The sequence below is a fragment of the Callorhinus ursinus genome, unplaced genomic scaffold (assembly GCF_003265705.2).
Source record: "Callorhinus ursinus isolate GAN/ISIS: 27379988/994484 unplaced genomic scaffold, GSC_fseal_2.0 scaffold38, whole genome shotgun sequence".
In the NCBI taxonomy this organism is placed as follows: Eukaryota; Metazoa; Chordata; class Mammalia; order Carnivora; family Otariidae; genus Callorhinus; species Callorhinus ursinus.
The window spans coordinates 8,466,191-8,480,313 of record NW_027397100.1 but is presented as its reverse complement, the minus strand read 5'-3'; the positions used below and the strand labels follow the sequence as shown (position 1 = coordinate 8,480,313).

The window sequence follows — 14,123 nt, the reverse complement described above, 5'->3', positions numbered from 1 at the left end:
GATGACTTCCATGTTGCTAATTCAGTGCTGAATTTTTGCCCAATCTTTACTTGTGGTCATCGTAACTTGATCTTAATAACATTTGGCCCAGTTGGGCATTTCTTCTGATTTCGTGCAGTAGACAGAATAATAATACCCCTGGCCCACCCAGACATCTGTGTCCTAATCCCAGAACCTGTGAATACACGATCTTACATGGCAGAAGAGACCTCACAGACGGATGAAGTTGAGGATCTTGAGGTGGGGAGGAGTATCCTGGATGATTCAGGTGGGCCCCATCTAGTCACAGGGTCCTTCTGAGAGGGAGGCCGGAGGGCAGTAGTCAGAGGAGGTAGGACCCTGGAAACAGTCTTTGGAGAGATACATTTTGAAGATGGAGGAAGAGGCCATGATAATAAATACTAAGATAATACGTTTGTGTTATTTTCAGCCACTGAATTGGTGGTAAATTTGTTGCAGCAGCAACAGGAAAATAGGACTCTATCCTAGCTTTTCTCTCCTTCCTCTGGCTCTGGCTCTTTAGTTTCCTTCGCTGGTTTCTTCACCCCTCTGTTACCTCTTAATGTTGAGTATTTAGCGTTCTTTTCTAGTTAGTTTCACTAACAGTTCCTCTTATCCAATTTGATGACTTTAAATAATTTTTAGACTAATAATTCCCTAAATTACGTCTCTAGTGTTGACTTGTCACTTGAACTTGAGACCCGTACATCCAGCCTTCTGCTTAGTGTTACTAGTTGTCTGTCTCAAAAACCATTTCAAACTTGACCTATCTCAAACCAGACTTGTCATCTTCTCTCCAAAATTCAGTGCTCTCACAGTCTTCCCCTTATCAGTAAATGACCCCCTCATCATTCCTGTTGATTAGACCAAAACCAGTGTCTGACCCCAGTATCTGATATTGTCACCACTTCCACTGCTACTACCTGGTGCAAGTCACCAACATCTTCACTGGGATTATTGCAAGCGTTTCCTCTTTGGTCTCCCTGCTTCCTCCTTATCTCCCACCCCCAGCCATCGCTCTGTTCTCCACATAACTAGAGTAACCGGAGTGATCTGTTCAGATGGAAGTTAGACCATGTCCCCTCTGCTCAGAGCACTCCAGTTATATGGGCTCCTTGCCAGGCACTTTCCTCTTCTAGGACTTTGTACTTGCTGTTCCCTCTGCTTGGGATGATCTTCCCCAGATAGTCAAATTCACGTGGCTTGTTCTCCCACATTTTCCAGGCCTTGGTTTACATACCACCTCAGTGAAGCTTACCCTGACCACCACATTTAAAAGTGTTATTTCTCCTTCTGAATGCCCCATGCTTTCTCCTCTGCCTTTTTTTCTCTAGAATTCTGATCTTCAGCTGATAAACAAGTAAAATGTGGTATATTGTTTCTCTTCTTACCTGAGAATGTAAACTCCTTGGGGCAGAGAGTTTTTGTCCTTTGTGTTCCCTGTTGCTCTGAGAGCCTGTTACGGTGTTGGGCATAATAGGAGCCCACATATTTGTTCAGTTAATTGGAAGGTTTGGGGCCTAACAGTCTGATTGAGGTGGGTTAAGTGACAGTGGTAGGAGAGGAGGTGGGTATGAGGAGAATGACCAGCTCTCCTGAGGAGTTCTGTAAAGGAGGCAGGGAAATGGGGCAGTAGCTAGAGTGACAGGTGGACAGAAGGTAGGACAGCATGTTCGTATGCTGATGATAGTGCTGGCGGAGGAAGAGAAAGAAGTTGAAAGGTGTGGGGAACAGTCACAAGGGACAATCACAGCAGCAGAATCTTGGCGTGAGCAAGAGGGAATGGGGATGCCCTTGCTCTTGGTTTCAGGGCAGTGATCTATTCTTTTGACCCTTAAAGGCCTTTTTAAAAATGCTGTGTACATATTAGAGCTCCAATTTCACCAGACCCACATGAAATTAATTTTATCAGTTCTTTTCTAATACAGCTCATCCTTTTGTCACTCCCTCTCATTTCCTAATGTTGAACCTCCTTCACCTCCTCTTTCCAAGGATATCATTTCTTATACTTTGATACTTCAGCACAGTTTTTTCTCAGTGAGTTACAGCCCATTGGATGTGAAATCACTGTGGTAGGTATGACCAAAATTTAAAAAAAAAGCAAAGAATAGAAGATGGAACACTTTGCACATAGTGGGGATAAGTATTGCTTTATGAAATTTTCATTTCTTTCTATGTGTTTGCATAAAATGTTTTTCTTACTCTGGGTCACGTTTAAAGAATTAGAAAGAACGTCTGTTCTTATCAGACCCTGTATTTTGCTGAATGGAAGAAGAGAGCTCCTGCCCAGGTTCAAGGCTTGTATGGTATACAAGGGGTAGAATCCTATTAGGTCCATTTTAGAGAAATGGTTTTGAGTCCCAACTCTCTGCTAACCACGTGGTATCAAACCAGCCTTACAGCTTTTATTTGGTCTTAGTTTCCACACCCAAGAAATGAATGTTTGCTTTTGTATTTCAGAAGAACGTGCAAAAAATACTTAACAAAATAATATGAAAGCGCTTTCGCAGTTATCAGAGGCAAGGAAAAATTATTTCATGTATGACCTTAAATATCTCTGTTTGTTTTATTTGTAGAGCTTTTGCAGGAATAGGCATTTAGAAAACCTTTGCAGATTCCCCTCCTTGTACAGTTGCCACGTCAGGTAATTCAGAGATGTCCTGTCTTGTTAACAGGAGTGCGTCCTTTGGATTTCTCTGTCAGCCAGTCCATTGTTTGTCTACAGGTTCTGGCTTATTCTTGGACTCTGTACATTGGGAGAGAAACTGTTAACCTCCCCCAGAAATGTTTGCAGTCATGGCTGTGTGATTTCTGTATTATCTCTGTTTTTTGGTCTCATTTGTATATAGACAAAGAGGCAGCTGAACGTCTTTCAAAAACAGTAGATGAAGCATGTCTGTTACTAGCAGAATATAACGGGCGCCTGGCGGCAGAACTGGAAGACCGGCGCCAGCTGGCTCGGATGCTGGTGGAGTACACCCAGAACCAGAAAGATGTTTTGTCAGAAAAGGAGAAAAAACTAGAAGTGAGTACCTCACAAGGCAGACCCAGACTGCCCGTTTCCTTTCCTATAGTCCACAGTAGGAGGTTTCTTTATGCTTTCGTTAACATATTTTTTTGTCTTTTAAAAACTAATGAGATGAGAGCATCCATCAGATACTGTAATCATTTGAACTGATTTGAAAATTGAAGTCATGTTTTTGTGTGTCCAAGAAAGAACAAACTGGAATGCAAGAAACAATGAAACTTTAAAGCATTTAGAAGCTTAATATTACTTCAGTTTGAACTCACAAAAAAAAAAATTGTAGATTGAGGTACAAAAAGAACAGGTGGTTGACAGAACTGAAGGATGTGTATTTGGTAGTATTTGGAAAAGACTTAAAATTGCCTTTCTTTTAGATTGTGTTGAGATTTATTTCTGACTTACATCCATGCTTAAGGCCAATAAGTAGTTGCCTCTAAGCTCTGTCTGCAGTCAGTTCTTTTTTTTTTTAATTCTTTTAATTCTTTTTTTTTAAGATTTTATTTATTTGAAAGAAAGAGTGAGCAAGAGCAGGGTGAAGAGCAGAGGGAGAAGCAGACTCCCCACTGAGTAAGGAGCCCAATGTGGGACTTGATCCCGAGACTCTAGGATGATGACCTGAGCCGAAGGCAGTCGCTTAACTGACTGAGCCACCCAGGCGCCCAGTCTGCAATCAGTTCTAAAATGTCACAGTAATGTTTTATGGAGTCCAGTTCTCAAACTGTTGAGAAGGAACTACTTTCTACCCTGAGTTGGCATTAGCCTGAATGCCCTTGGGGAGGGTCTTCAGGACTAGTTCCTTGCCATGCATTTTTCTGGCTTCCTCAATAAGTACATGGTGGTTTAACATCAGTGCCTGCATAACACAGCCAGCGGTGTGGTGTGGACATTTGGGAACCTTGGCTTGCCCTAAGCTGCTAGCAGTTTCAGGGGTGAAGACAGTTTTCAGTTGGAGAATCAGTCGAATATCACAGGAAGCACCGGAGTAGGTAAGGGAGGGAGGGGATAGTCCCCCTCCCCACCCCAGCACTCAAGAAACATGTTCTCTGACGCAGAGGAAGGGGAAACGGCGAGCTAGCCCTGAGGCTGAGATTGTCATGTTTGCCTTTCCACACAGTCGCTGACTTGAGGAGGGCAATGAGTGATGGGCACTTCTGATCCTATCCTTACCTGCAGGGATGACGGGAGCAGGGCTGGGTAGTGGTTGGGGGAACTTCATAAGCCGTCCTGGAAGTAGAAGATGGGAAACGGTTGTGAGAGTAGTATGGCTTGGATTTAGAAATCGACACTGACCAGAAATCCTAAAGGGAGTTTCGCAGGCGGTACCAGACGGTCATTTATCTGAAATGCTCATCTTTCACTGAGGAAGCATTTTCAGCACTGTGCCCCGGGACTAATAAGAGAGTGTAATTAATGATTCTGGTTGTAAGTCACCATGCCATCTGTTGAACTGCCCCTTGGCGACACATTAAGGGCTTTCTCTGATCTGTCAGACATTGATTATCATGAGCAGCTGTTGTTGGGTGGAACGTGGCAAGCTACCATAGAGGTCGGAGTCTTTGAGAAGGAGATTGGGTTGGTAGAGTGGATTAACTCTTTGTTTATTTCCCTTCCTCACAGTTGCACTTGGCTCCCTATGTTTCTTGGGGGATCATTCTGGTTTCTTTAGAACCAGTGGTTTGTGAGATGCCATGAAAGGTCATTAAGCAGAGAGATGGATCAGAGATTTGGGTCTGTTCTGTAGCTTTCCAGCCCAAATTCCTCTGCTCATTTGGACACTGGGGTTCCATTGCTTAAGAATCAGAACAGGAGACTCCCATTGCTGGAAAGTACAGATTCTGAGCTAAAGCTCCTTTCTTTTCTCAAACCATGTCACTTAGCCACTTGAACAAAACCATTCACTGTAAAAATGAAGCTAAATTTGCTTATTTAAAAAATCAAAAGACTACATACAATGTAAGATGTTGAGAGCTGGTTTTAGTTTTTTCTTTATCCATGTTTGCTAAAAAATGTCTGCTTTCTAGAGTTCATGATTTTTCTCTGACGTTCCGGAACAGACTGGTCTTACTCCACCATACTCTTAATGGTGATGGCAAAACTTGGAAAGTATATGCCACTTGAAAGATGATGCGTTACCAACATGAATTATTCTAAATCCTCACAGTTGTTCATTGATGAGGGCTGTGCATCAAGTATACTTACCTTTTTAACATTCACTTATTTAACACTGGTAGTCCTTGTTTTTAAAATTGCCATATCAGAATGTAAATGAAATCTGCTTTTATTTTTTAATCCTTTCATTACCTTTAATGTATGAACACGGAATTCTTAGAACTCTGGAAATGTCATGATTTGCTTGAGAGCCTGTTTTCTTCCCAAAGTTCAAATTTGTTAACACATGAGTCCCACCTGCCCCCTTTTTTTAAGTTCACCTCTTCCTACATGTAACAAGCATACCTTTTTGTCTTTCACTTAAGAATCTTATGTTAGATTTCTGGGTGGCTCCTAAGCTTTGGGGTAGGGAATGTGATGATTCAGAGCCAAGGATGATTCAGATGCTGGCATATAGAAGGGGGCAGTTATGGCCCACAGAGGGAGATTGTGTTTCTGCCCTCAAGGAAGTCATTGTGGCATAAACAGCATCGGTGAACATAAAACCAAACCGGGGGATTGTACATAATGTAGATTAAGGAGGCAGTTGGCCACTCTGATTGTGGTTTAAGGTCAAACCCAAACTTCCTGGAAGGCAGTAAAGGCTTTTTGTAAAAGGAAATCACAATTGAAGAAGAGAAATAGGTTGATAAATGGGAAAGCCAGACTGGAGCAGACAAATGTGTGAAGAAAGACAAAAAAACAGAACGGGTGGGAGGGAAGTGCTACAGTCCTCCATTGGGAACCAGGCTCTGTACTCTTTAAGGAGCTGCTTATTTATTCATGAATAAAGTCAGCACAGCCTGTGCCAGTCAGAATTATGTCCAAAATGAGTAAGATGTGCTGTCTTCCCTCAGGAGCTTACATTCTGTTGGGGGAGAAACAGCAGGAACCGGAGAGTTAGAAGTAAAGGGAACACCCTAGCTCACTGTGTCTGAGTTGAAATAGACGAGAAGATTAACATGTTGATAATAACACTAATTTGGCTAGAAGTTTGTTTTTATTAAACACATGGGCAGTTTCTGAACCCTGTAATACCCTTCAGCAGGTCTTCTGAAGTCTGCTAGCCTAGGTGGTCTTGGGCTCTTGCAGTGCCAGGAACATAATTGTTTCTCAATAAACATTTGTTCTGTGCATGAAATTTCATCAATTTTCTATAAAGAAGACTTTTTTTTTTTTTAGATTGCATGAAAAGTGGTTTGACAAATCTGATTTAATTTGTGGTAAAAAAAAGTGACTTTTTGATAGAAACTCCTATGGGTTTCTCATTTGTGCTTTTTTCCCCTTTAAGTAGAATCATGATTCATTTTGAGATGATAGGGTTTTGTTTTTTACCTGTTCTTTTGTTTTTTGCTTCTGTTTCTGGATGTTATGGTGACATTGGCCTACCACCTTTCCTTTAAACTCCAGGCAGGGTTAGAAGGGGGCTGCTTCAAATCTATTTGCAATGCTTTTGTCACGAACATGAGAAAACCTAGAAACGGGAAAGAGGGCATGTGGTGGGAAGCATAAATGGTAGCCTGGAGGTGGTTAAGAAGTGTGGAGGGTACAGAAGAAGGTTAATTCAAAAAGGTGAGGCCAAAGGTACCAGAAAAGCCTCCAAACTGCAGTTCTTAGAGCAAAGGGAAAGTTTGTTTCTGGTAGACAGAGGTGACTGTTACCCCAGTTGTCTATTAGAAGCTCACAAGCCATGTCAGAATGGGTCGGATAGAGTTCCTGTCTTGTCAGTTTGGAGAAAGCATGATGTGGGTACGTTCATCTGAGTGATCAGGGCATGTGGGGGGGAAGGGGAAGGGATGGAGGGAGGGAATACAGATCTATTTGTACGAACATCGGAAAAAAAAAATAAAGGAACAGGTACTCGCTGTTTTACGACCATAACATATCAGTTATTTTCATTCACATCATGGTGTTTGGTTGTCATTTCTGCAAAAAAAAAAAAAAAGGTCATTAGAACTTTCATAGGAGTTGCACTGAATCTCTAGATTGCTTTGGGAACTATGGCCATTTTAACAGTCTTAAGTCTTCCAGTCCATGAACACAAGACTTCTTTCTATTTATGTAGATCTTTTAAAATTTCTGCTGCAGAATTTTAAAAAAAGTATGCTAGAGGCCCGCTTACTGGTGCATTTGACATTGCAAAGGCCCTGTTTAGGTGCCACGCTTGTCAGGGACTACAGGAGAGGGCAGTGGTGTGTGCCGCCTTTTAGTAGGTGTGCGTACCCCCATGTTTACAAGACGTGCATACAGATGCGTGTGCACTCAGCCAAGCCACCAAGGCGCAACCATGATAGCCAGCTTCACTCTTCCTCAAAATGAAGTGGCACGTCGAGGCCTGGGTGTCTGTGTAAGTCGTTAACAGGACTGTTGAGCTGGATGGAACCTTAGACATCATGGAGTCTGACTCCTGAATTGGTGAAGAAACCAGACCCAGAGAAGGGAGTTTGCCACAGACCAGGAATAGAATCCAAGGCAGACATCTGGTAATTTTCCGCCAGGTTTGTGTTTTCCTTTGTTGTTGTTTTGTTTATTTTAAATTTGATTCCATCAGGTCAACAGCCGGAAGACATCCTACACAGCAGAGTAGCCAAAGTTGAATCATTTCAACAATCCCCAAGAACCTTGTTTTAGAAAAATGCCATCTATGTAGGGGGATTAAAATAGTTGCATGAAGCATTTCAGAGTGGCCTCTGAGAAGACCTTTCTAAGGTTTGAGAGAGCCGACTCTGCCCCCAAGGTTCTAAATACCCTCCTGGCTATGACTGTGCATGCTCTAGGGGGCGTGGGGGTGATTGGATCATTGAACTTGGGGCTGCTGCTGTTTCTCCCCAGCTTGGCACCTCCCCCTTGGCCATGATGAATACTCAGGAGTAGAGCCTTCTACTTCAGACAGCTGGGAAGGGGAAAATGGCCCAGAATCCAACATTGCCTGGTGACTCTTCATATTTCTGTTTGCGGTTTGGTTATAACAACTTGAGAAATTCTTTGGCTGTAGCTGAGAAGGTACTAAACCAAACTGATGGCCATCTGTTGTTTTTGGCAGCATCAGCCCCCTCCCTGCAGGGTGCAGATGGTTAAAAGCATTATTTCAATAATGGGATAGGCAATAGGTGGAGATAGCTCCATTTTTTGTCAACTTTGGAGTAAATTCTTCTTTTTCCCATGATGTTCAAAGTCAGTATCTCATTGTCCATTCCAATAAGGACAGATGGGAGCAGGTGATCTAATCCTCATTTTAGATGAGAAAACAAAGCTCAGAGTGTCTATGAGCAGTCAAGGTTGAGGAGGAAGTCAGTGAGAACCAGAACCCTAATCTCCTGACTCTAGTCATCTGCATTGTTTCCCTGGGAGCTTAGGGACCCTGCCTAGACTGCCTCTCACAGCCCTGCCTGGCCTGGCCCCACCTGCTCACAGTCCTCTATACTCACTGCCCTTCCTTAGCCAGATAATTCTTTTCCTCCCTAGAGTAGCAGTGCTATCAGCACCATGGGCTGATCAAGCCATTGTTGAAAAGGTCAGTCTGCTTAACACTGCTCAAGTGACCCCATGGAGGGTTTGCACTCACATCCTTCCCCACACAGCAGCTCATGCCTTGCCCCCTGCTTTTTCACCCCCGCTTTGATATGGGAGCCTCCCCCTGCAAAGTTTCCTTCCAGTAAGTGGGGACTTTTCTTGAACTGTGTGGTTCTGCAAGTAATTTGGAGTTTAGAGACTGTGTCCTTGAAGTCCTTTCATTCTTTTCAGTTGCTGCCAACCCTTACACTCAGGTTAGATTTGTAGCCAGAGCTTTTATCTGTGAGTGAGTGAGTGAGTGTGTGTGTGTGTGTGTGCGTGCACACGCGCGCACGCATGGGCATATGTGTGTGGGGGGGTGCTTGTGTGTATTTTTTTAATGTTACCATGTAAAAACTTTGGTATTTATCCCTTTTCATCCCAGGGGGAAAAATGCCACATTATTATCATTATAATGTATTTCACATACTTGGTGACCTCAGGGCATGGTTTGCCATCATTTGAGACTTCACATTAAAGAAGTGACATGATTTCAAAGCTCTCCCGGCTAGAATTCCATACATTCAGTCATAGCATCATTTCCATATTTTTATATCCCAACTTTTGGAGATTCTTCCTGTTTTCCAGAATAGCTCCACTGAGTTTTAGCTGGTGTGTGTAGCACTAATTTTTCATATTTATAAAGTACATATACATGTGAAGTCAAAACAGCATCTGGGCCCCTTGTCACTGCTTGCCTGCCAAAACATTCATTCTTAATTCAACTAATAGTCTTTATTTCTGTTTTAATGATTACAGACACATCACAGGGAAACTTAGAAAATAAGTATAAAAAATTATAATCTCATTACCCAGAAAACTTTTGATTTTGGTATGTTTCCTTTATTTTTTCTTCAGTTTTATTTATTAAAAAAAAAGATTGTATTTATTTATATGAGAGACGAAAAGAGAGTGAGCCAGGGGAAGAGCAGAGGGAGAAGGCCAAGCAGACTCCTAGTCAAGTGTGGAGCCCAACACAGGGCCCAGTCCCACAGCCCTGACACCATGACCCAAGCCATGACCAAGAGCCGGATGCTCAACCAACTGAGCCATCCCAGCGTCCTTTCTCCTACAATTTTAAAATTAAAGTGATCATAATATGTAGACAATTTTCTGTCCTGCTTTTTTTTTTAACTTTATGTGTCGTTTTCTCTTATTAACAGAAACCTATGTAAACATTTTAAATGGTTGCTTGAACACCTATAGTTGGATAATCAATGATGATTTTTATTGAGTATGTTTTATTTTTTGGGTGTTTTTTTTTCTTTTTTTTTTACTTTGTGCTAACTTCCAGGATTGCATTATTTCCTTCCTGTAAGTTTAGAAAAATGGATTCTCTGTGTATGTGTAGATGCCTGCTTGTCTTTAAGTATGTTGAAGTTTATATACATTTCAATGTCTTTGCCACTTAGTGTGCATTCCTGACTTAGGAGTTCCTGCTCTTCCAAAGCATCTTCAGCAGTTTGGTGCTTCATAGAGCTTTAGAGATAGACAGATAGGACATAGAGATATCCATCCCCAAGTTAAGGATTAATCATTGTTATGTGAGGAAATGAGCATTGAATAGTTTAATTAGACAAATGGGGCTCTCTTCTGGGTTTTAAGTTATGTTTACATTTGAAACGGCTGTGGGAAATAGCTACTTATAACACTGACTTGAGTGAACCATCGTTTTGAGAGCAGGTTCAGATTACAGAAATTTGAGCTCTAGTGTCTAAATGTCTGACCCAATGGATACATGTCATTTTGAGCAAAGATCTATTTTAGTATTTAGGAATGTTCCTGCTACTGGTAAGGTAGGTCTTCACCCACTTCAAGTTGCAATTTTTGTAGAAAGTAAAATTGGATTATGTCATACTTTGCAATCTTGGAAGTTCCATTTCTGACTTTTGTTTTTATCTCTATAAGATAATAGGGCTTGAATTAAGATTAGAAAGTCTTTTCTTATGATTACAGCAAAAAGTGTTCGTGGTTGTAATCAGGAGTTAGAATGAAACCTTTGCAAACGAAGCCCATGAGCTCCCAAAGGTGTGGCGTGCTTCCTGTGAAGAGGTGAAGGTACCGGCTGTCATTATGACTTTGCAAGCCTCCTTAATTTGTTTTCTCCCTTATTCAGATTCTTTAAACATCTTTAGGAAAAAGTGTGGACAACTCTCTTGCTTAATCCGTTCATTAGGTACTTGGAGAACTTAGAGTAACTTTGCAATTTTAAACTCAACAAAAATTTACCAGCAGCCTTCTGAGCATTTGGGGTTTGGATAGTGATTAATGGACTCAGTCCACTTTTTCTTCAAAATGTCTGGTATGATGTATTTGGTGCTTTTCTGGGTCCTTTTATTTTGCCCATCGTGTTTCTGTTCTGTGAGGCATAGACTTTCTAGGAGTTATTCCCATGGATATCATTTACCCAGTTACGATTCAGTGATGAGGATCTGTAGTCCCCATTCCAGGCTTTCTCTGTTGAGGCCAGTGGTCCTTGCAGGCTTTTATCTTTGGTGTGGTTTGTCATTTATAAAATAGCAATGTTACCCTCACCTGGGGCAAACGGGCTCGAACACTTGTCTAACCCGAAGCTATTAGAGTCTGCCTTTCCTTATCACATGGGGCCTTCAGGGGCACTTTATTTTCCTTTCTGTGGAAGAATTCTCCAGTGGACTGGCTACAGGTGCCCTTCTCCGCAGATGGCATGCTCTGCCTCTCTAATATTAAACAGAACAACAACATTCACATGAGCACACTCCCACTGTCCCTTTTAACTACCCCATTTTCCATTGCTGCCTTTACTTCTGAACCCACTGCAGCTTGGCATGCATATCTACATTCTACTGAAGTGGCTGTCTTCAGAATCCCCCACTACTGGTCCAGACTCAAACGTCAAGATAAATATCCGCTCCCCCCCTGCCCCCCCACCCCGTCTTTTGTTTCCTTTGCTCTTTTTGGCCCTCTCTGTAGTGCTTAATACTATTCATTACCCTTTATGTGTTCTCCTTCTCTGGTTTCTGTTCCAGTCTTATTTTTGTGTGTGTTCCTAGTAAGCTTTTCTCCATCCCCACCCTGTAAATGTTGGGATTCCTTTAGCCTTTTTCTCATTCTGTCCTTTTGTGACACACTCAGAGTGGCTTCAGCTACCACTTGTGTGCTGGTGGCTTAAATCTAGATCTTTAGCGCAGACCCTTCAGACCCATATACCTTGTTCCCGCAGACACCTCACATGTCACACGGCCAACACAGACATCCTCTTCTAACCTTCCCTTCCCCATCTCCTTCCCTGTCTGGGAGAACGGCATTGCCATTTGTCAGGAGTGTACACTGGAGCTGATCTACTATTACTCCCTGTTCGTCCCACCTCCCAGATGGGTCAGTTCAGCCTCCTCTTGTCTCAGCCTACTCCTCAGCCCTTGTACCGCACCTCTGCCTGAAAGCCTCTCATTGCCCGACCTCAGCAAGCTCTTGTGGTTTTCATCTCAGTTTTTCTTGAATCTGTCCCCTTCTCTTCCTCTCTGTCTCCATACCCACCACCTTAGCCCCCACTGCCACCACTCCTCCCCTGCTCACCTGTAGTAGCCTCTTTGCAGACCCACCTGCATTTGTTCCTGTGTCCTGTAACTCATCCTTCACATGGCAGCCCTGTGATTTTTTTTCAAAAGGTAGCTCTGAGCAGGTCATTCCCCTGTATAAACATTTAAATGGCTTCCCCGGGCTCCTAGAATATAATCCCAAATCCTTGCATGTTCCCAACACATGTTCCGTGCCCCACTCCATGGCTGGCCCCTGCTGACCATCAGCCATATCTCTTAACACATTCCATTGCACTTTGTCTGTGCTGGCCTTTTCTGTCTCTGGCTCTACATATGCTGCTCCCCCTGAGCACACTCTCCCCCCTTTCCTTCCCACTGGTTAACTCTTCCCTTGTTGATTCCTGTTTCATCATTTATATTCCATGTCAAACGGTATTTCCCTGAGACCCCCACCTCCATCTCCAGCCCACAAAACCAGCTTTCTCCTCTCCTCCCCCCATAAATACTGTCCTGTCTCCCTGTCTTTTTGCTTCAGAGCACCACGTGGTTTGTTATTCTGTTTATGGATGATTTTGTTATTTCCTTGAGCAGACCATAAAATGCTGTCTGGATTGTCACTCTGTCATCCCCAGCCCTGTCCTAATGCTTGGCACAGTGTCTTGATCTCAGGTGGTAGGTACGGTTGCAGCTCAGTTCATCTCTAGGCTAGGTCAGACTATATCTTTGATGGGGGATTCCTTTCACATTGGTGATGCTCCCATGAGGTCTAGGCTTCACTGCTTAGACACATTTTTTTCCAGTCTCTTGGCCTTTAGATTTATGGAACTGGACTGTGGTATTACCTAGTTACAAAAATCTGTGACTTCCACCATCTTGAAGGTTGGAGGCTCCTTTTATTTATTTATTTTTTTAAAGATTTTATTTATCTTTAGGGAGAGAGAGCACAGGGAGGAGGAGAGGGAGAAGCGGACTCTGCTGAGCGTGGAGCAGCCCAGTGCAGGGCTCGATCCCAGGACCCCCAAGGTCATGACCTGAGCCAAAGTCAGATGCTTAACCAACTGAGCCACCCAGGCGCCCCCGGAGGCTCTTTCATTTGCTCAAACCAACTTCTAGTAAAGGTGCTAAGTTTTCGGGACATACTCAGATGGCTTGTAGGAGGATGGATCTTTATATCCCACTAACACTTTTTCTTGAGTTCTGCATGCCGTTTCTTAACATGCAGGTCAGGAGGGTAAGGACTGCCTAGGACACAATAAACATGGGAGTGGTGGTGGTTCTTTTCCTGCCTCAGATCTGCTGATTCACATTGAACAGTTTAGCACGTGCCTCTCATTCGGATCTGCCATCACCCCCTGGTGCAGGCATGGTTTCCATTCCCATCCTAAATGTAAGGACGCTTAGCTCAGCAAGGTGAAGTCATATGGTGCACCACAGGCAAGTGGTAGAGTAGGATTTGAACTTAGATTTTCTGACTCCTCATTTTCTGTCACAGCAACCTCCTTCTGGTGGGAGAGATGTGATATACCCTTAGTCTTCTGGAGGAGCCAGGAAATGTTATTTCCCTCCTCTTTTTTTTTTGCTTATGGAAAGAAATTGGTCTTTTTATTGCTTCTAGAGAAAACTGTATCCAGATGCAGTGCAGTAACCTACAGGCTGCCTTACCCCAGGCCAACCTTTTAGCACTTAAAATTATAATAAATATCACCTAAAATTATTCCGTGTGGAAACTACCTTTGCCTTTCTACCCTTTGCTTCTTAGCTGCCCTCCAGGGAGGCTTGACTCGGTCAGCATTTGGCTCAGAAGAAGAAACCATTGGGAGGCTTGCATCTCTCATGTTTGTCTGCACATCAGTAACCTGGTTTTCCATGAAAATGGTTGT

The 14,123-nt window shown here is 42.9% G+C and overlaps 1 protein-coding gene across 1 annotated transcript in view; it reads left to right on the top strand.

Moving 5' to 3' along the window:
- The window catches only part of RPRD1B (regulation of nuclear pre-mRNA domain containing 1B), a 50,419-nt gene that overhangs the window by 25,401 nt on the left and 10,895 nt on the right, over nucleotides 1-14,123 (top strand). Inside the window, exon 6 of the mRNA XM_025876607.2 lies at nucleotides 2,850-3,025. Within this exon, the coding sequence (XP_025732392.1) occupies nucleotides 2,850-3,025 (176 nt within the window). The remainder of the gene's footprint in view (nucleotides 1-2,849; nucleotides 3,026-14,123) is intronic.